Source organism: Sinohyriopsis cumingii, chromosome 12 (genome assembly GCF_028554795.1).
Source record: "Sinohyriopsis cumingii isolate HCF-2022 chromosome 12, ASM2855479v2, whole genome shotgun sequence".
Taxonomy (NCBI): Eukaryota; Metazoa; Mollusca; class Bivalvia; order Unionida; family Unionidae; genus Sinohyriopsis; species Sinohyriopsis cumingii.
In genome coordinates this window covers 7,299,742-7,320,283 of record NC_142972.1, presented here as the reverse complement: position 1 = coordinate 7,320,283, position 20,542 = coordinate 7,299,742, and the positions used below count along the sequence as shown (strand labels likewise).

General features: G+C 41.3%; 1 protein-coding gene across 2 annotated transcripts in view; it reads right to left on the bottom strand.

The window, feature by feature from the left end:
* Positions 1-20,542, bottom strand: part of LOC149785965 (organic cation transporter protein-like) — a 113,238-nt gene that overhangs the window by 54,531 nt on the left and 38,165 nt on the right. For both annotated transcript variants that reach the window (XM_089978133.1, XM_089978132.1), the window contains exon 3: positions 14,282-14,516. In XM_089978133.1, coding sequence (XP_089834259.1) covers positions 14,282-14,516 — 235 coding nt within the window. The remainder of the gene's footprint in view (positions 1-14,281; positions 14,517-20,542) is intronic.

The window sequence follows — 20,542 nt, the reverse complement described above, 5'->3', positions numbered from 1 at the left end:
GGTCACAGGCCTTTTTTATACTGGAACGCGTCGCTACTGATTGTCTTTACGTCGTATCAATTTGAGGACAGGCATGACACGTCGTGCAGGTGTACGCAACGGACTAAATCAAGCCAGTTCTTGCTTGGACGAATCCAGTAAACTTTGTAACATGCCCGATCTTTCTTGGACTTTGATTTTGGGAGCAGGTACTTTGTGAGCAGCAGCCACTGCCACTAAATTGGAGGGTCCTGCCACTGGGGAAGTTCTTTTGGGGGTCATCAACGGAGATGTTCTTGGTGTGATCAACGTCTCCAAGTACTCTTCAGTTCTTGGTGTCATCAACGGGGAAGTGGATGAACGTGAGGCTGTCGGAGACGCAGTCACCGCCGTGGCAGGTCGTGGTTTGCGAGTGTAAGGTTGCGTCCTGGCCGAAGTGCGACTAGTTTTCTTTTGTGGACTTTTCTTTTTCTGGGGACTTTTTCTCTGTTTCCTTTTCTGGGGGCTTCTTTTCTTTTTCCGGAGTGGTGTCTGGTAAGAGGAGGGTCCCGCCACTGGAGAAGTTCTCCTTGGGGACCTGGTCTTTTTCTTTTTCTTCTTGGGGCTTCGTTGGACTATTTTCTTGAGGAGAAGTTGGGGGGCATTAGGATCCCAACTTAAGAGAGAGCGAATGATGACCCCTCCTAGAGTGCCGCTCCCTGCAGGTTTCAAAATGATTTGTTTTTTGGTTTGAGTGTCGATGCGGGGATCGGCCAGTTGGGTCAAAGCGACTTTGTTTCGATCAAAAAAGCGTTTGGTTTGATGAGGAATCTCAATGATTCCTTGCAGTAATTGACGTGCCGTCACCGTGAACCATCGTAAGACTTCTTTGAGACTAGCTTCTAAGACACGAGCTCATATTTGTGGATTTTTTTCTCGACTGATGCCATACAAGGTACGAATCAATTTGACGGGAAGATGCGACTGAAGACACGTCATGTTGACGTTGTGTGAGACAGACGAAAAGGGTCTGAGGTTTTTATAGATTTTTTTGTGGAGTGAAATTAAGTCGAGGACGGAGACGTGTACAGGACAGGCCCTCCGTCTTGGCACCAGTGGTGAAACAAGTGGGTACGAAATCGCAAATCATCGGGGGTCGTAGGTTTCAAATCGACGAGTAAATAGGCGTGTGCAGTTTGAGTGGCATCGTCGTACGCCTGAGTCAGCCAAGGCGTTCCTAACTGTTTGGCTAAGACTTGCACTTGCGATTTATCTCGAGGGCTTTTAAACAAGACCACGTAATGCGCATTGAGACTGATGGTGCGATGGGCTTTACTTTGTTGAAACAAATTTTGGGTGATGTAAACGACACTGGCATTACGGTGATGCCCTTTGCGCGTGAACCACAGTTTAATTTCTTCTTCGTCTTCTCCTAACATGTCGTCGAAAATGACCAAATGGGTTTGACGGGAGTCAGAGACGATGCCGTCGTCTTCTTTAGGAATGCCTTCCACAAACACGATGGAATCTCCTTGACTTTCTCGCAAGAGGCTGTACGCCGATTGCCACTCTTTGTAACACCACACGATGCGCTGAGCTGGCCGATCGATCAAATGATGTTTATGTTCGATCAAACGTTTGACGAATTCGGTTTTGCCTGAACCGCTAGGTCCAGGAATGAGCATGTTAAAGGGATGACGAAGATACAAAGCCTCCCAACTGGCACGATCTAAGTGTTCGTCGATGACTTTGACAGTAGTGGAAGAGGAAGCAGAGACAGCAGAGGTAGGCATAGTGTCAGGAATGTCACTTGTGACACGAATACAAACAAGACAAGAGTTTATATACTTTTTTCAGAACACGTTTATTGAATGTTTTAAACATGAATACGAAAGACAAAAATACATAAAAGCCAAAGGCTTAAGTACAAGGATAAAAGGCACATGATAACCATCAACGTGGAATAAACACAAGTGTCTGTACAACATGTTTTGGGTAAAGTTCTGACCACTTCTATAGGGGGTAAGGTCACACAAGTGTCCTTCCGAAAGGGTCTTTCAGGCCTGTCCACGATAGTCCTGTCCTGGGTGACGGGTTCTTCTGGCACCGTCACTAACACAGGTTGAAAAGTAACTTTTTTCTTTGGACGTTGAGAGGAAGGATCACAACTCTCGAGCATCCTGGGCCACTTATTGGGTCCAAGCCTCAAAATCCCATTTTTTCCAGGCACGGACATCTGTCCAATGGGGGTGTAAGTCACAAGCTACACACACATCGTCATACACGTCTTGGGTAGCTAAAAGTTGACGAATCTTTTTTTCCCGTAGAGGTCGAGAAGTATCCAGATGAAAACGTAAGGCTTTGAGCAAAAGGAGTCTGTCGTGAACATTTAAAGGCACCACTTTCATGTTGAATGGGGTGGTAAATACTGTTCGTAAAGAGTCCACAAGGAATCGGCTGGTAAACGAAATCCCAGAAAACAAGTCACTAAGACACACACCACTTGTCGTCCCAAATTGAATGGATACAGTTCTTGTAATAATCGATGGTAATGATCCACGGTTTGAATATGGTCATTGAGTTCCTTCCACGGAATCTGTTGGATTACATGTGATAAAAGTCGTGGCATGGCAGCCTGTTTTTATAGTCTCTTTGTTTCGGAAACAATACACGTACTTTCTAGCCAGAGATCTTCGTTTTCCAGTGGGAAATTTAAATGTTCCGTACTGTAACCGAAACGTCAGAGATCGTTTAGAAGTTTCCTCTTCCGCTAAGTAGATTCCACGTAAAATATGTCGGTAATCCTTTACCTTGTCTTCCTCGATGTATTGCTGTAGGTGAATCTCGAAGTAACCAAAATTATCAACACGTCGATCATCGGGGGCCTGGAAGTATTGAACAAGGTCTGACGACTGAAACAATTTCTAAAGAATCAGTTCTCTTATACCATTCAGGTACCAGTGGTTAAAGATCTGGTGACGTAACGGATGCAGCTGTTCTTTACGTTTGACTTGTATTTTGACCAGCTCTCGGTAAATGCGTTCTCTCAGCTCCACAGGCAAAGCACGAATGTTCTCTTGTAAAGTATCCATGAATAGGTCATGCTAAATCCTCTTTCTGACACAAAAAATGTACCGTTTGCACAGACATATTTTTACTTCAGTGTCGAATTTAAATCGTTTAGTCACTAATTTACACATTACAATTCGTTCAGAAGTTTCCTCTTTCACTAAGTTGACATTGTGTACAAGATGTCGGTAATTCGTTAACTCTTCCTCTGGAATTCGATGCAGTAAGTTTACAATGTAGTAGATAGAATCATCAATAGCAAACCAATCCCTTTTAAAACTAGGGGATCGTTGATCAATGTCTGTCCAATGGAACACTTTCAACTGAATCAGTCCTTGTATAGCATTCAGGTACCAGTGGTTCAAACACCGGTGACGTAAAGGATGCAATTGTTCTTTACGTTTGACTTGTATTTTGACCAGCTCTCGGTAAATGCGTTCTCTCAACTCCACAGGCAAAGCACAAATGTTCTCTTGTAAAGTATCCATAAACAGGTTATGGTAAGTTACTTCAATGTCTCGGTCCCACTAAGGGTAAGTAATGACAATTCGGTGACCATCGAGCATGTTCTACGTAGGCCGAATCTTGCGGTTCCCAGTGGTGAAGTGACACACCGCAACTGAAGCACCTGACTTTATCTCCTTCGCCCAAGTAGAACAATCCGGCTCTGGCTAATTCTTCGGGGGTCGGTCCTCCCAGATACTTAGGCCATTTTCCTTTGAACGATTGTAGACGATTTTCAAAGTCGCAATATTCCGACAAACGCACAGGAAACGAATATTCGTCTTTCACAGGTTCGTTTCGATGAGGGTTGGGTGACATGGACAGGAGTTTGCTCAGGGCTGGATGACATCCGTAGGGGGTTAGACGTGAAGGTCGACATTCCCCTTTAAAACGAAACCCAGTAAAGTGTCCAACAGGACGAGTGGCATTACTTTCGCATCCCTCAGGATTGACACGCACAGCATCACTTTCCATGCTAGGGGTAGTGAGAACAAAGTTCCCATGATGCTTTACGGCATCGCTAAGGTCACAACGTACAGCATCGTACCCATCGCAAGGCTCACAATCGCATTCGTCTGCAAACTCCGTTACGCAATTACAATGGTAACCACATGGACAATCGCAGTTTCCTTCCGGACATTTTCCGTCGCAATGCCTGGGTCTTATCCATCCAGTATTAGTCACACTAGAGGAAGATACAACATTTTTACAATCCCTAAACTGAAACAATGTCTCGTTCAAAGTATTCATCTTGTTCGTTTGGTCTTGGTAGTCACAATGAACTATCGATCTTGCCTAGAGTTCCTTTTTATATACAGACCAATACCGACGTGTCCATTCGGTAAAGTGAAATGATTGGGAAGTCCCACTCGCTTCTGGTACACGATTTGATAGACTTTTTCCAAGGGTCGACTCACGATGTGGTGAGTGGGTAAACGTACAATCTTGTTCGGCTGATGGGTGGTCACTTTAAAATGTTCATCCTCTCCCGATTGCAAGGCTTCTTTCAATACCCCAAAGTTGACCACACGACTGGTACGATAATTCAGAGTCAATCCTTTCACTTTGCACGTCGTGTGCACTTCTCCTTGTGGGTCCCGGTATTCGTAGCCGTAATTTTTGGGACCGCCACTGACGAAACTTAGAATCTTGTCGTCGGAATGCTCGTCTGTCCAGGCTCCTAAACGGTCTCCTTCGATGTTAGGGTGCTGTTGACTCGGGTGATGGATGTAAATGCAACTGTCCGTGTCAAAGTACAGGACGCGTTCCCCTAACAGTTATAAAGTTTCGTACAATTTTAAGCGAGCATGGGCTGTCACGTAAGCCGCAATGATGACATTTCCAAACGGGTCGTCCTGTACAAAGTCCAGATCTTCTTCGTAATTGACCAAGATCAAATCCTCACGAACGACGTCCACGTGTTTCATGAATTTGGTCTTGTCGTGAATCATCTGAAAGTAGCGGGAAGGTTCGGTCAAATATTCCGTCTTGGGTAAATACGGGCGTTGTGCCATTTTACCCCACAAGCAATTTAACATCACTTTGGCAAACGATCGCCTGCCTTCGTTTTTCTCGATGTGATCTAAAGGGATGCCTTCTTGTTCATAGTATTTCTCTTTGAATGTCTTTTCGTCTTCGGGAGTGTGACACCAGGAAGGATAGCCGCTGGCCTCTTGCTTCAGTTTCAAAAAGGCATTCACGTAGTCGGCGAAAATGCCTTTCTGAGTGGGGTCACCCTCGTGGTATTGTTGTGTCTTGGGAAAGTGGCAAATTTCGTACACTTCTAACAGTTGGTATCCCATGTCCAGAGCTTTGAACAATTCTACGCTGACCCAGGTTCCCGTCAAGGCCCGTTCTTCCTGGGTGTGCTGACAAGGCTGATTTTGGTTGCACGTTTCGGCACAAGTACGGGACAAAGGAAACATCAGTTTGCTTTGGCAATGGTGAGGTAACACGGGATGGTACAAGTCCGTGGGAGGCAAGACTTTGCACTTGATCAGACCTCCGTATTGTCGAATGTTGACCAGGTCGATGTGTTCCGTTAACAATTGCGGGTGCCCTACAGGAAAGCGACAATATTTGCACACGTAGGGATACAGCGAACACACGTCCAAGTATTTGATTTCTTCTCCTTTCTCTTCGTCGGCTTGGCACAGCAAACAGGTGGCATTGGTTCTTCCTCCGTACAAACTATCCCTAGGGTTCAGCGGGTCCATGAACTGGTAACTTTCCACGAGGCGTTTAAACTCGGGATTGGTTTTCAAACGGTGATCGTACTCGTGTTCCCACATTTCCACCACTTGGTATCCCTCCTCTTCTAACTTTAGGCGTCGCTGACAAGTGGCCTGGTACAAGTCTTCCATGGTTCGCTGTAAAAACTGATTTTTAGTGCTACGATCAGGGTAACAGAAGGGACATCCATGGAATAAGCAACCGTCAAACTCGTACACGATCTTGGGGTTTTCTAAGTCCCAACCATCGACCGAATGCGTTCCGATGGTCTTTTCGCCTCCTCCGTTGCGGGCATGCTGAATCCATTTGTCTTCCTTGTCACACAAGTAATGTAACCAGCGTAGGGCTTTGACCGAGTATTGGCGTTTGACATAGTGGGTCGTTTGAGGACTGATGACAGCCACGGTGTTTTCAGGCATGAATCGTTGTCGATACACTAAGGAACACGCTTTGGTAATGGTGCAAGCTTCTTTCAAAGGATCGACCCCTCCGTGTTCCATGAACAGTTCTCGAACTTTTCCACAGCAACGTCGCAAAATGTCCACGTCGGAACGACAATACTTTAGCATTTCTTCCTGAAAGTCGAAGGGGTCGGAGGCGTGAGCCTGGTACCAAGCGTAGAAAGCTTCTCCTTGTTCGGTACGCATGTTGTCGGGGTCGTAATAGTGAGCCTCAGGCAAATGGGGTAGAACGGCGTGTTGATTGGCTTCCGTATTGAAAAAGTGTGGAAAGTACCCTTTAGCCATTTCTGTCATTCCAAACGTTTTAGGCATTCGGCTCAAAGGCATGGCCAAGTAGCTCATCGAATCTTTAAACTGTACCTGTCCCACTTGCATGAAAATGATTTTGGCTCCGTTCAAAGTGACTTTAGGACGTTCGGTACCATGTTCCGTATAGTACCTCAAAAGAAACTGTCCATCGTATCCGGAGAAATTGTGAGCCATCACTGTGGCATGACGATGACAATCTCCGTAACGTTCGATGTCCTCTTGGCTCCACGTCTTGTCGATGGGGTCTAAGACCCATTTGGCAAAATCGGCTAACGTGTTCGGTCCTCGAAAGATTTTTTCACGCCCTCCGGGAATTTTGCTGCAGTGAGGGCAATGACTGAAAATAGGTTCTTGAATGCACTTCTCACACGCTCGATGAGCTACGCAGAAATTAGGAATGTGAATGCCAGTCTCTTGCATGCATTCGAAATCGAAAAAGATGAAATTGCCTTTCTTCTTGTGACCGTCCTCTTTCTCTGGTGTGGGTTGGTATTTTTGCACGTAGCATTGGTGTTACAAGTCCACGATGTGATGACAAATGTGACATTTTTTTTTCCTGAACATACGTGTGCCTTGGCACTGTTGGTACGTATGCCTTGTCCACACGTAGGGCACAATCTCAGGAGTTGACAAGCACATTTCTGCTGTGAACCTTGCGTCTTCAGATGTTGTTGGTAACAGGCAGGGCGGACAAACTTACGCAGACAAGCAGGACAATGTACTCTTTCTTGTCTTTCGCTCAGACAGGGTGGAGAGGCCAAACATCCTGAGCATTTCAATCCGCAATGTTTGTGTTGCTCTCGATTGTTATAGCCATAGTCACATTTCTCACAGTAATAACTGTATCGCAGGAATGCAGTGATACTGGTAATGGTATCGAAATGGTCATCGTGATAATAGACATGAATGTATTTTCCGTCCTTAAAGTCTTTCCCTCGAAACAACAGAGGTCCGCTCACTTCTTGAGGGTGCACTTTCAAGTTGTAGAATGGCGCTAGGACATCTTGCAATTTTCGCATCTCAGGAATGCCACAGGGTGTGTCTTTGGGCAAGTCGGCTTGTTGCAACAGGAGTTCTGCTTCGTTTCGTTGTTTGGCTCGGTCCGATTGTCGAATAGTTTTCCAGGCTCTTTTCCATTCTGTCGCGTCGTTCTTGTTGGCATAGGTTCGTCCCACCACGATGGCTCGGGCTAAACACATCTGGTCTTGAGAATTGTGAATTTGGACGAGACTCTTTTTGGTGCTGCGAAGGTCGTTCACCAGTAACACCTTATTGCGTTGTCCGGTCCCTTGAGGAGGAGAGACGTGGGTCATGTCCAGTGTGGCTTTTCCATCGGTGATGTCAAACATGTCATTGGATTGTTGCACGTGTTGAATCTTGTCCATGACTTTGGAAGCAGTTATTTCTGCGGGTCTGCTAAACTCGATCCAAACAGGGGATTTCAAACCGTCGTGTTGTATGGAAAGTCTCAAGCGATCGTCTTCTTTGGGTTGACATTGTCGCTTAAGTGAGGTGAGCAAAGAATCCCACACCCCGGTGATGAACCCTTCTGCTTTCTCTAACGGTACTTCGGACTTGAAATCTTTAAACTTCACTGTGTATTTGTAAGCCGTGGTTCTAAATTTTCTAGAGGAGCGCTTTTTCCGTCTCTCGAATGGAATAGTACTTTTCAGGGTTGACTAAGGGTGGCGAACTTTGTTTAGAGGGTTCGGATTCTGGTTCACTCATGTCCTCTTCAAACTCACTGGCATGAATTTGTGCCAAGACTTCAGCCCTGGTACGAGGCGATAGATCACGTTTCTGCCTCTTACTTTCTACTTCTTCTTTCTTCTCGAATGAATAGGATCGTTTCATCTTGAGTGAAAAACGTCAAATGACTCAAGCTTAAACACCATAGACTAATTTATAGTCATGGCAGACCAGCGTATATAAAAGGGTGTGTGTTTTGTCCTTTCACTATTCATTTCACTCTCAAACCGAGCACCACGATGGAAGAGACTAGCCAAATCGAACGTTTCATCAGAGCTTTGCGAGGGGTCATTAGAAAATTCTCTTCAGACCAGCCGACGGACTACTCTCCTTCCTTTCAAGATAAAAGTCAAGATACTTGCTATATCTGTCAGAAGAAAGGGCATTGGTCTTCAGAGTGTCCAGACCGTCAAAAAAGAAAAACAGGGGCTAGAAAAGACAAAAGTCAAGATACCTGTTATTATTGTCAAGAAAAAGGACATTGGTCTCCAGATTGCCCAAAAAAGAAACAAGAGGAGTCAGAAGAAGAGAGGGATTCTTCAGAAGAGAGGGATTCTTCAGAGGAAGAAAGCAGCCAGGTGAAGAAAAAGAAACAGGAGAAGAAAAGAAGAAGGGAAGAAAGTGAGGAGGAAGAATAGGAAAAGACTGTGACGGTGAAGAAATTGAAAAAACAGAGAGACTAAATAATGAGACAGAAGAAGTGTATGAACTTTTTAAAGTGTTCTGTTGTGAATTGTGAATTGGATTGTAACTATTGAGAAAAGAATATATTAATTATATAAGGAAAGTGTCTCTGAGTTTTGATTTTAAAATAAGAACCTACACTCACGCACTCATATACACGTTCTACAGGGGTAAAATGGAGTTTTTTTTAGTTATTGGCAATTGAAAGTGTATCTCTTTTCGAGAGACGTGGGTGGCCCTGAAAAGGGCCTTTTTTGGTGTACGGGTGAGTTTAAGCAATCAACTTTAACTGCCTTAAGCCTTTGCCACGGCCAAGGCCTACTTCTGGACTGCGTGCTGTTGATGATGATGATTTGGTTGAAATCACTAAGGGTGGTACGGTAGGCTTAGTCACAGGGTTGACGTGTTTAGCTCAGGAAGGTTGTATTCTCTTCGGTCGTGATAAAGAAGTCTGATACATTTGTTTCAGACTTCTTAACTCCGCTAAAATGTCCAACAGTACCGTGACCGTTTGATTTTCACCCTCTTGTTTCTTTGCTGCTACTTCTTGTTGTTGTTGTTGTTGTTTTCTTGCCTCTTCTTCTTGCTGTTGCTGTAGGAGAAAAGCTTGTTCCGCTTCCTTTTGTCGTTGTATAAATTTCTCCAATTCTTCTTTCTGTCTCTGTCTAAAATTCTCCACTTGCGGTAATGAAGAAGGTGAGGAAGGTTCCGGAACAAATTCTTGCGAGATAAGAAAATCCACAAAATCCCAATGTACCTCTTCTGAAAGTAAGTCCGGGTTCCCTTGGCCGGTCTCCACTGCTGGTGCACCCCATTGGATCGTTTTCTGAGTTTCCGTCATGTTGAATCACTGTCGCATAGACTGACTACACACAGGCGCTAGCAAATCTATATAGACCACGAGACGTTACAGACTGCTCTCTTCGGATTGGATGCGGGCTGACTGAATTTTGTAACGCGTGTTTGGATTGGTGAATGAACTCAATCCGTTTCAATCCTACCTCTACCTATAAATAAGCGCAGTTCACTGCATTGATTCACCTGTTCTCGTCGCTTCAAGATGTGGACCACAGTTGAATCATCCACCCTTGTGTCTTCAATGATGTTAGGACGGACATGCTAATGTATGTCCGATCCAAGTGGACCGTTGTCCACAGGACAGACACCAGTCTGTGGATACGTAGGATCTACGTAGAAAGACAAGGATGCCTCAAAAGAGTGCTGATTTACGGTCCTACAGTGAGGCTCAGCCTAAGGACAAGAAGAAGACCAATGCGGTGCCCCTTATGTTAATGAATACATTAACATAAACCCAAAGGCCCTTTTCAAGGCCACTCATAGGTCTCGAAAAGAGAATGACTTTCCATTGCCTACCCTTTTTTTCTTTAAAAAAATTGGGTCCCAACCCTATTCCATTTCCCCTTGAGGTTCAACAGGCCCAAACGTCTTTTTCTTCCAATGTTAAATTCCCTTGAGGCTAAACAGGCCCAGGGTTTTTTGCCCATGTTAAATTTCCATTGAGGCTAAACAGGCCCAGGGTGGTTAATGTTAAATTTCCATTGAGGCTAAACAGGCCCGGGGGGGGGGGGGTCTGTAATGCTAATTCCCATTGAGGCTAAACTAACCCCATTCACTACTGATGGACCCAATGACTGCAAGTTCAATATGTCGAGTATGTAGCTATGTCTTGCAACTGTAGCGATGCTGTGCTTTACAAAATTAGCAATGCAGCGCAACCTTGTAGTTCTACTATCGAACAGTATGCCGTCTGTGTGACAATCTATAAATTTCGTTAACATGCTAATAAACATCTTTCGGTGCAATGAACTACTCAAAAATGAAAGACGAATATACACATTCTGCGGCTTACCTGTTTATAATGATTTTTGTAATGTCATTGACCTACTCCCAATTCTGTAGCGAGAACAGCATTGCCTACTTGGAACTACGTGTGTGTGTGTGTGTGTGTGTGTGTGTGTGTGTGTGTGTGTGTGTGATTTGGATTTTTAACGTAGCTTTAACACTTTTTCAGTCATATCTACGATGTTTGCAGTGTGGCAGTTTATAGTGACGTCTAGCACAGGGGCATCATGCTGCATCATGTCCCACCCATTCACACTATCCTGCCATCGGCGGACCGGTTCTAACATTATCCTCTTAATGCTAAGCGCCAAGCGAGGTAGCTGTTAGTACTATTGTTTATAAGTCTTTGGTATGACTTAACCGGGGTTCGAACCCGCGTCCTCCCGTATCCGAGGCGGACTCTCTAACCACTAGGCCATCGGAGCGGTCAGTAGCAACGAGAATGTATTTTCAAGTGAAAAGCAAACACAAAATTATTTCTCTGTTTATAGCTGAAGCTATTTATATGTTATAAGAAGGTTGATTCTCCTGGAGAAAACAGCGTTATGGACATTAATTGTGGATGATGGTCGGTAGATAATTAGGTAGCATTCTGTTCAAACAGCGTATTGATTAGATGTAGTTTTAACATTAAATTTCTCTTTGTCCTCAGAATACCATGTTTATTCTAAACCTATTAACATTGTCAAGTCTGCCATTCCCATTGTCCCAAGTGTGTCATTTTCTACTCAAAAAGAAAAATCATTTATATCGATAATGGAGATATCATGTTAATTTTAACATTCCATTTTCCTTTATCCTAAGAGTGACATCCCAATATTAAACTTCTGGACAATTTAGCATGAAATTCCCATTGTCCCTAGAGCAACTCTAGACAACGATGACCGCTTAATGTTGATTCCCATTGTCATCAGAATGACATGTTTGTCACCAGAGCGACCACCTATATTGCTAATATTGAAATGTAAAGAATCGTAACGTCAAAAACAATGTTTATAACATGTAGCTATTGCAGTTTTGGAGAAATATTTACCATCAAGATTAAAAGTCCAAGAAATATTGTATGCACAATTTTTTATATATCAAAACAATCATCAAAATACTCTCCCGATAGAATTTAAAGTTTACTTGTAATAGTAATTTTTCTTAAGAAAACAACTCATTTCAGCGAATTTCCAGGCTGCCTCTTCAATTTCAGAGTTTCATAAACCAATTTTATTCAATTTTATCTCAGACGTCCTAATTTTTATTTCGATCAAGAAATTAGTTCCCTTTAAAATATTTTGTCTTGACCTTCGAACGTTCTGGAATACATTTTATAAAGATACCTTGCACACATCGAGTGAGGTGAAACGAGTTTGTATTTTACATTTAGCCTCTCTACATGTCGTGATGACTCAAAGATTTTTAATATGTCTGATGCCTCCTCTAGTGTTATGTATAATTATAATGTTTTTAATTTTTTTTCTTTTCTGTAAATTGTAGTGATTATCTATAGCTGGACTTGATGTAAGTACATATGGTCTATTGCAAGATGTTACCAACGTAAAATTGCGTAGGCTCTATAAATAGATGCTTATGTATGTGTTTGCAATTACTAATAATAAATATGTTAAAAAGATTCGGCCTTTTTTACCATAGCACAGTTGGTATCTTAGAAGAATTAAGTTGGTTCCATTGGATAGGTTAATTCCTGTGAAGTTTTCTACGATGTTGATGTTACGAGGTTATGCTCTTAAAATAAGTGACATAAAAGAGTGAAAAGCAACAAGCTTTACAAAATTCAACAAACAATCAATTTTACTAGAATACAAACTAAAAATGAAATAAAAGGAACTTACGGTATTACAAATTAAATCCCTAAAATAATCCTGGAATTACAGACACAATAAATACTAATAATTTAAAGTCCCGAATAAAATTTAGTGAAGTCGAAATTAACTCCAAAGTTGAAGGCGTTGATGTGTCTGTTGTAGCTTGTATTGATGTGTCAAGAGTCTTTTGTTGAATCTCAGTAATATAATTCCAGGTTGTATTCACTGTTAATTCCAATGAATGTCTCTATCTAATAATTTTATCAGAGCACTTTTGTATTTCCAGAGAAAAAAATTACTTGAATTCAGTAATTTGATGAACTGGATTCCAAACCGAAATAATACTGGACACAATATATAATACAACTTGATTGTGTTAGAATTTAAAGCACGAATAAAAATCCTCTCATTTACCAGATTATATAGTTCTCTACTTGACCTCAGGTCACAATTGGTGTGTTCTGTATCAACAAAAATCTATTAACTAATGGAAAATGATTAGAAACCAGAACCCGGACTGTGTCAATTATACCAAAGAAATTCCAAAACCTAGACATTGACCCCAATAAACGTATTTTCTTGTATTAATAATAATACTAATCTTAATCCCATACACAAAGAGAATAATTTAGCTATGTCTTAGTTGTTTTTAATAAAAAAAATCTTTCAGGTTGAGCAGAAATAAACTCAATTTTGGTGAAGGTCAAGTCCAACATACAATGTTAAATTCTTTAGCATGTAATGAAATTAAAGAAAGGTTAAAAGAATAACTTACAAACAATGCAAATTAAATACACATAAAATATACATGTGGAATTTGTCACATAGTGAGTAGTGATGGCATGGTGGTTTTAGCATTTTCTCAAGTATAACTCAGGCTGGGCGGTTTTCTTATTCTTATTTCTTGTGTTCTTGTTGTGACATCTGCAGGCGTATTTTATGTTGTATTTAGACATTATTTAAGAGGAAAAACATTTGTTTGAATTATTCAATGGAAATAGAAAGTGCTAAATGGAATATAATATTATTTATTAACTATTGTGAATTATTCAAAAGTAGTTCTGGACAACGCTGTTTCGACACGTCAGGACTATGGGCGGACTTGGATCTGAAACATTTCGTTCTATTTTTTTATACTTTAATATAACTTTTTATGATAGTTTTGGATTTATTTCATAAGACTTTAAGTTCCTTTAAATATTCAATTTATATCATTATAATCAGATTTTTGGTAAGTTTTACAAAGCTTGTTGCTTTTGCTTCTTTCTATGACCAAGAAAAAGGCGATACTTGTTTGTCTTGGTGTACGTCTCAAGATGTTGCCATACCCTGAGAAGACCTTGGACATTTTATAATAGTAACATTTGTAAGAAAATGCTTACCTTTTATTTTAGTTATTTTATCGCTATATGTAGCCATGATTGTGCTGACTTGCCGTTAAATTACATACATACATACATACATGCATACGCACGCACGCACGCACATACATACATACATACATACATACATACATACATACATACATACATACATACATACAAACATACATACATACATACATACATACATGAAAATATATATCGATTTACTGGTAAAAGTACAATAAGTTCTCCTCTAATCACAGTGAATACCTACTTCTGTCACTACTGTATCCTGAAATACAGACATGTCGTACACCCACTTAGAACAAGGAACCTCCTTGGAGAGATTCATTCCTGTCGAGTTGACGGAACGATCGTAGATAGTGCAGGAAGAATAAGAAGCAACACCGCTAGCATCTGTTTTCATGGGGATGTACTTATTAACTAGCTGCTCGTGATCCTCGTTTTGGATGGCGTAAGTGTCATTGGAGAGATCTGGTATCACACATCTGTAAAATGTAATATAAATCGTCACAATAATATTCGCTAATATGCAAGAAGTCTCTCTTAGCGTCCATGTCTGGACATTAGTTCATCCTTTCATCTCTCTCCATTTATTTCTGTCTCTATGTTCGTAAACCTTTGCTTTTACGAAAATCACTTTTATTATAGAACGACTAAACGAAGACCCTTCCAAATATTTCTCAACTTACAGTCCTTTGATGAACATATATCTTGTTAAAATTAATTCTGGTTTCCGATATTATCTTCTATTGTGCTGCGTAATGACGAATCTGTGCCTCTCCGCAGAAACAATTAAGTTTGAAAGACGCCATGAACTGTCGGTTTCAGCATTGACATGCGAAGTGAATCGGGTTCGTGATATTTTAGTTGAATAAATTATGCCAGGTCTTCGATTTCCTCATCCTTTCTTCTTCTTCCATCCTCGCTGGGTTGAATAGAAGAGGGAAAATGATGCAAGGTTACTTTCCAATATACTGGTGGATTGAATCTCGTGTAATCTCGTCATTGCCATTTTTAGAGATCCTACAGGTTTGAAAACTCTGATGCAAAGATTTATGACGCGTTTTAACAACAAATAGATCAAACATAGTGCTATATGTACATGGAGATTTTTTGCTATAGTGAGCTTTTTGCAGAGTTCAAAAATTTAATTTGGTCCCTACTCCAATAGCACTCGATTTACTATTCATCGTGTCAAGCAGACTGGAAGGGCAGAAAGGTCAAGCGTACCTGTAGACCATGTACTTGCTATCTTCTTGGCTAAGCAATTATTACTTACGTTTCTCCGGGAAGCAACGGAAAGCAAACATACATAATGTGCTATGAACGTGTTGTAAGTGCATTTGTGTGTGCTTAGTTGTGGTCCAACCATTCTTTCATAGCTTCAGAGTAGTTAATGGGGATCTTATAGGGTCAATGGGACTGATCAGTACAAATACCCTTGGGAACATATAGGGTCTATGTAAATTTAACATGGAGAAAAATCGTGGGAACATATAGGGTCTATGGCAATTAACATGGCCAAAAACCCTGGGACAATATAGGGTCTATGTAAATTTAACATGGTCAAAAAACCCTTGGGACTGTATAGGGTCTATGTAAAATTGAAACAGGGAGGGTCTCTATTTTTTTTTAAAAAAAATAAAAAATAAAATAAAAAAAGGGGTAGGCAATTCAAAGACTATCTCTTTTCGAGAAATATGGCTGGCCCTGAAAAGGGCCTTTGGGTTTTCTTCTTCTTCTTCTAATTTCTTCTTTTCCTCCACCAAGTTCTTATTTTATCTCCTACACTCTTCTTCTCTTTCTTTTTTTCTTCTCCTCCTCTTCTTTCTTCTTCTCTTCCTCCTCTTCTTTCTTCCTCTTTTCATTTTCTTCTTCTTTTTCAATTTTTTCGTTCCAATTGCTTATTCTTATTCTTTCCTCTTCATCCTCCTTCTCCTCCTTGATCTCTTTCATGACACCACTAATCTTGTCCTTTGCTTTCCTTAAGTTATTAATTTCCATCTTCACACGATGGGGACTATAGGAATAATGGTCTTCAACCAGTCTTAATAGCATCTGTTCCATTATTCCTAAGTTGTCTAAAACGTCTTGCAAGGTTTGTATTTTGTCGATTTGGTTTGACGCCATCTTCTTTTTATTCTTTGCAGAATGGTTTGAACAACGAACGTGGTGGGTTATTATAGTGAAAGCGCGGACGTGAAGGAAAACATCCCCTACTTTCTCATTTCTTATAATCAAACCCAAAACTATACTCTCTACATACGCTAAGAATCAATAAATAAACCCATAATCTACTATTCACACAAACTTACTTTATTAGTTACTAACACAAACACAAACACACAATCACATACACTTCCACTATTAATGAAGAGTTAGTGTTTATTTTCACACTACTCTACCTACACACATTGGCAAATCTATCGTTATTTCTTTTCTAGAGTATTGGGTAGCCCTGAAAAGGGCTGTTTTGTTTGGAACTTCATGGACACCTGGTTAATGGTGGCACCTTCCAGGCCTGGCGCCACATACACATCTTATCCCCCAGTTACTTTTTACCTTTTGGGGGGAGAGAGCAGAGGCAGGATATTTCGCTTCAGAATCCCAATTTTCGCTCTCTGGGATTTTGAAATTTCTTCTCTCCTTTTCCTCCTCCTCTTCTTTGTTTCTTCTTTCCTCTTTATATCTTCTTTCTTCTTCTTCTTTATACCTTCTCTCCTCCTCTTCTTTGTTTCTTCTTTCCTCCTCTCTTATCCTTCCCTCCTCGACAATGGCTTCCGCGGCCAGTTCATTTAATATGCGCCTGGCATATTCCAGATGCACATGAAGCTCCAACAGTTTCTCAAGTCTCGTGTTCATTTTTTGGTGTTGATCAATCAACAAGGGTAGCTGGACTGCCGAACGAGTTTCAATTTATACTGAAAGCGCGGACGTGAAGGAAAACATCCCCCCTAATAACATAAAATTCATCTTACCTAGATCATGACCAAAAAACAACAACAACGCGCGGACCTAAAAGAAACACTCACTCACTTTTTTATGCTACCCATCACTATTATAAAATTTTTTATAAATCACTTCAATAGACTATTTACATATGCAAAGCAATCCAATCTAACCCCAAGTATACACCAAAATAAACATCATTTTAATCTACTACCCATACCAACTTACTTAACCACTTACTAACACAAACACACAAACACTTCCACTATTAATAAAGAGTTAGTGTTTATTTTCACACTACTGTACCTACACACACTGGCAAATTAATAATTATTTCTTTTCTAGAGTATTGGGGTAGCCCTGAAAAGGGCTGTTTTTTTGTTTGCTATGGCATTCTTTTTTAGTTTCTAAGAATGCGATGTCCTCTGAGGATAGACTTTCTGGCGATAGGTCTGCTTCTTCGGAAAGAGAAGAAGAACTCTTTGGTGTCGATACGGCAATCGACAAAGCCTCTGTCAGGTTCAGGTTGCTGCTGCTGTTGTTGTTGTTGTTGTTGTTGTTGTTGTTGCTGTTTTTGAAGTCTGTACTTCTCTGTCCATTCTTCTTTCTCCCTGTTCACTTCTTCTCTGAAGAGCTCTTCTATCAGGTCTTCAGTGATTTTTAACATTCTCACATTCTCTATTTCTTCTGGCTTCGGTATCAGACTGTGTCTGACCCTATGCAAATTCACGTAGGCTTCGTTGAGCTTAGCTAGTTTGGAGCACATCTTCGTAGGAGGATGAGTCGACAATGGATGGTTAGACTGGAAACAACCCCGGTTCTTAAAGTGAAAGCGCGGACGTGAAGGAAAACATCCCCCACACGGTTTTCGATTCGCAACATTCAGTGATTGTCATGAGAGGGATAGTAAGAAATGAAAGAGCATCAATTCAACATTCTTATAGCTAAACAAAAGACAAAAGCATTTTTTCAAAACACAACATTTTTTATTCAAAAATCACTTAACACTAAACAACAACTCTAACATTTTTAACAAAAATCCAACACTATAACATCAAACAATTTATTCAAATCATAAACATTTTTTTCTCAATGGACAATCTACTTTAAACAGGGCTGACAACGTTGTGAATGAAATTGTGATTTCCACTGTTGGAAATCATTAGGCCATTGATGGACACTACGTTTCCTAGCTTGAGACAAAAGATAAGCATAATGGTCACAAAACCATCGATCTACTTTCACATCGTTTCTAGCAGAAGAACGAGGATCAAAATGAGTCACTAAATGTTCTAAGGAATAGCCCAGGCTGCGATGATGCAGAAAATACACACAGTACTGTCCACACACCAAGGAATCTGTGCCTTGTAATTTCACGTTATTGAATCGGGTAGTCTGAGCATTTCTTCTCATAAAGTCGATGATATCGTCTTCCAAAGGGGGCAATCCGTACGAATCGAAATAGTCCACACATCCTTCTTGAGGAAAGTAAACGGCTACCCAGTGGGTTCCTGGGAGATGACTGTCGTCCGTGTTGATCACGTAAGCTTGATGGTCTTTAGGTTTGCGATGAGGGAGTTCATCTTTAGCACAGACGACAGGATTCCAAGAAGCCGTATACGAACTGTGGTTCAAAAGGTAATAATGTTCCCAGGTATCCATTGATTTGTGTGTTTTTTTTCTTCACAGGTAATAATAAGTCGTCAATTCGATCCTGACTTTTTGCTTGAAAATGTCTGACGAATAAACGGTTATTCGTTCTGTTTCCTCACTCTGATTCAGGAGAGCTTCGATACGATGGATCTCTTGAGTGGTTAATGGTGGACAAGAATGTTCACGCAAGTCTTTATACCACTGGTGCAACACGTCTTTGTTCGAGATGAGACTCCAAGCTTCGTCCAGATATTCGTCCAATTTTTCTTCTTGACTCAACATCAGGCATTTATCTTGTTGAATTTGACTGGGATGATCGTTTTGACATCCATAACAATTTTTCTTGATCAATTCCGTCATTTTATCCACCAAGTGTTTGGCAAAACAGGAGACTAAATGCGCTTCTTGTTCTGGCCATCGGGACTTCATCATGATCACTTCTTCTTCTTTTTCCACGGTCTCCTTACATTCCATGTCCAAAGTTTCTCCACTAGGTAAAGAGGGATAACAGTCTTCCATGGTTTCTAGTAATCTAGAATGACTTCTCTCAAACTATTGATTTCTATCGTATTATCAAATTCGGCATACAGGATGACGTTCACCGTTTCATCAGGGATTCGGTTTGCAAATTGAATTTCCACACGAATCTGGCCAGATTTTATAGGGTGGAAATGTCCCTCGTCGCTGCCTTGGTCTGGAGCGAAATCGAAAGCCCACAAAGTGTAGCCTCCTGCATAATCCTCGTACGTAATACCGTGACTGGTATTGGTTCCTAATTGACCCGTGGCTTCGTACAGGGACAAGTACGATCTCAAGTAATTCTTCTTGGTAAAGTCAGGTTCGAAAGGTCTGGTACACAAGGTCTTGCCATCGCGACTCACTTCGATCTTGGACACGCCAAAGTGTTGAAAGTAGAAAGGATTTTTTTTTAAAGCTCCGTTGAAGGCTTCATTCTCGACGATACCAACGATCAAACGTTTGGGTAGCTGTCCTTGGAACAGATGATCTTCGATCATGGATCGCTGTCCCTTGGGAATGGTGAAGGTTTTCACTTCCACGCGTCGGATCGGATACTTAGCGGTCGTTCTGCTCAACGTCTGACTGATGTCGTTACCCACTTTAGGTAACACTTCCACGCGTCGTACGTAAAGCCTGGCTTCCTCGATGACAGTTTTGCAAGCAGTATTACCTATCAAATGGAAAGTGGCACTGCTTCGATTCAGTCTCAGGCGGACATTCACCCCGTTCAGCAAATACTTCTCTTGCAACCACATGTCCAAATGCAAACGATCCATCAGTTCTAAACTATCTCCACTTTTGATTCTGTTTCTTCGTTCTATAAATCCATCATTTGTTGATTTAGTTTTATCCTTTGTATCAATTTCGAATTCTTCAAACTGGCCTGCTTCGTCAGCTTCCCATAGCACACAGGCATTGAGATGAGTGTTCTTGGCGTCTATTCCGTACGTCAAGAGATTTTCCAGGTACGCTCGATAAGGGTAAGTATCCATGCTGCTGCTGACCAGTTTGTTGTTCAAGTACAAGTCCACTCCGCTAAACAAGGAATGCATGAAATTGTTGACGGGAGCTATTACCTCATCGCCATCTAGAGTCGAATTGTCCTCATCGACAACTTTAACTTTCAAGTACAAGTAACTACTATTCAGATCGATGTAATCTTCAGGCTGTCCTTTGATTTCAAACTCGATGGGAGCTGAGGCTGTCAATGAGGAGACGGGATGAAATTCCACCCATTGGGATTCTTGCATCGTCATCATGGTGGGGGGTATGGCAAACAGATCCAGTTCCGTCTTGGAACAAGCGCAAGATTCTCGGTGCATCATTTTTTTTTTGTCTCTTTTCTCAATAATCGAAAACGTCTAAGTCTCGAACGGTTCTTCTTTTCTTG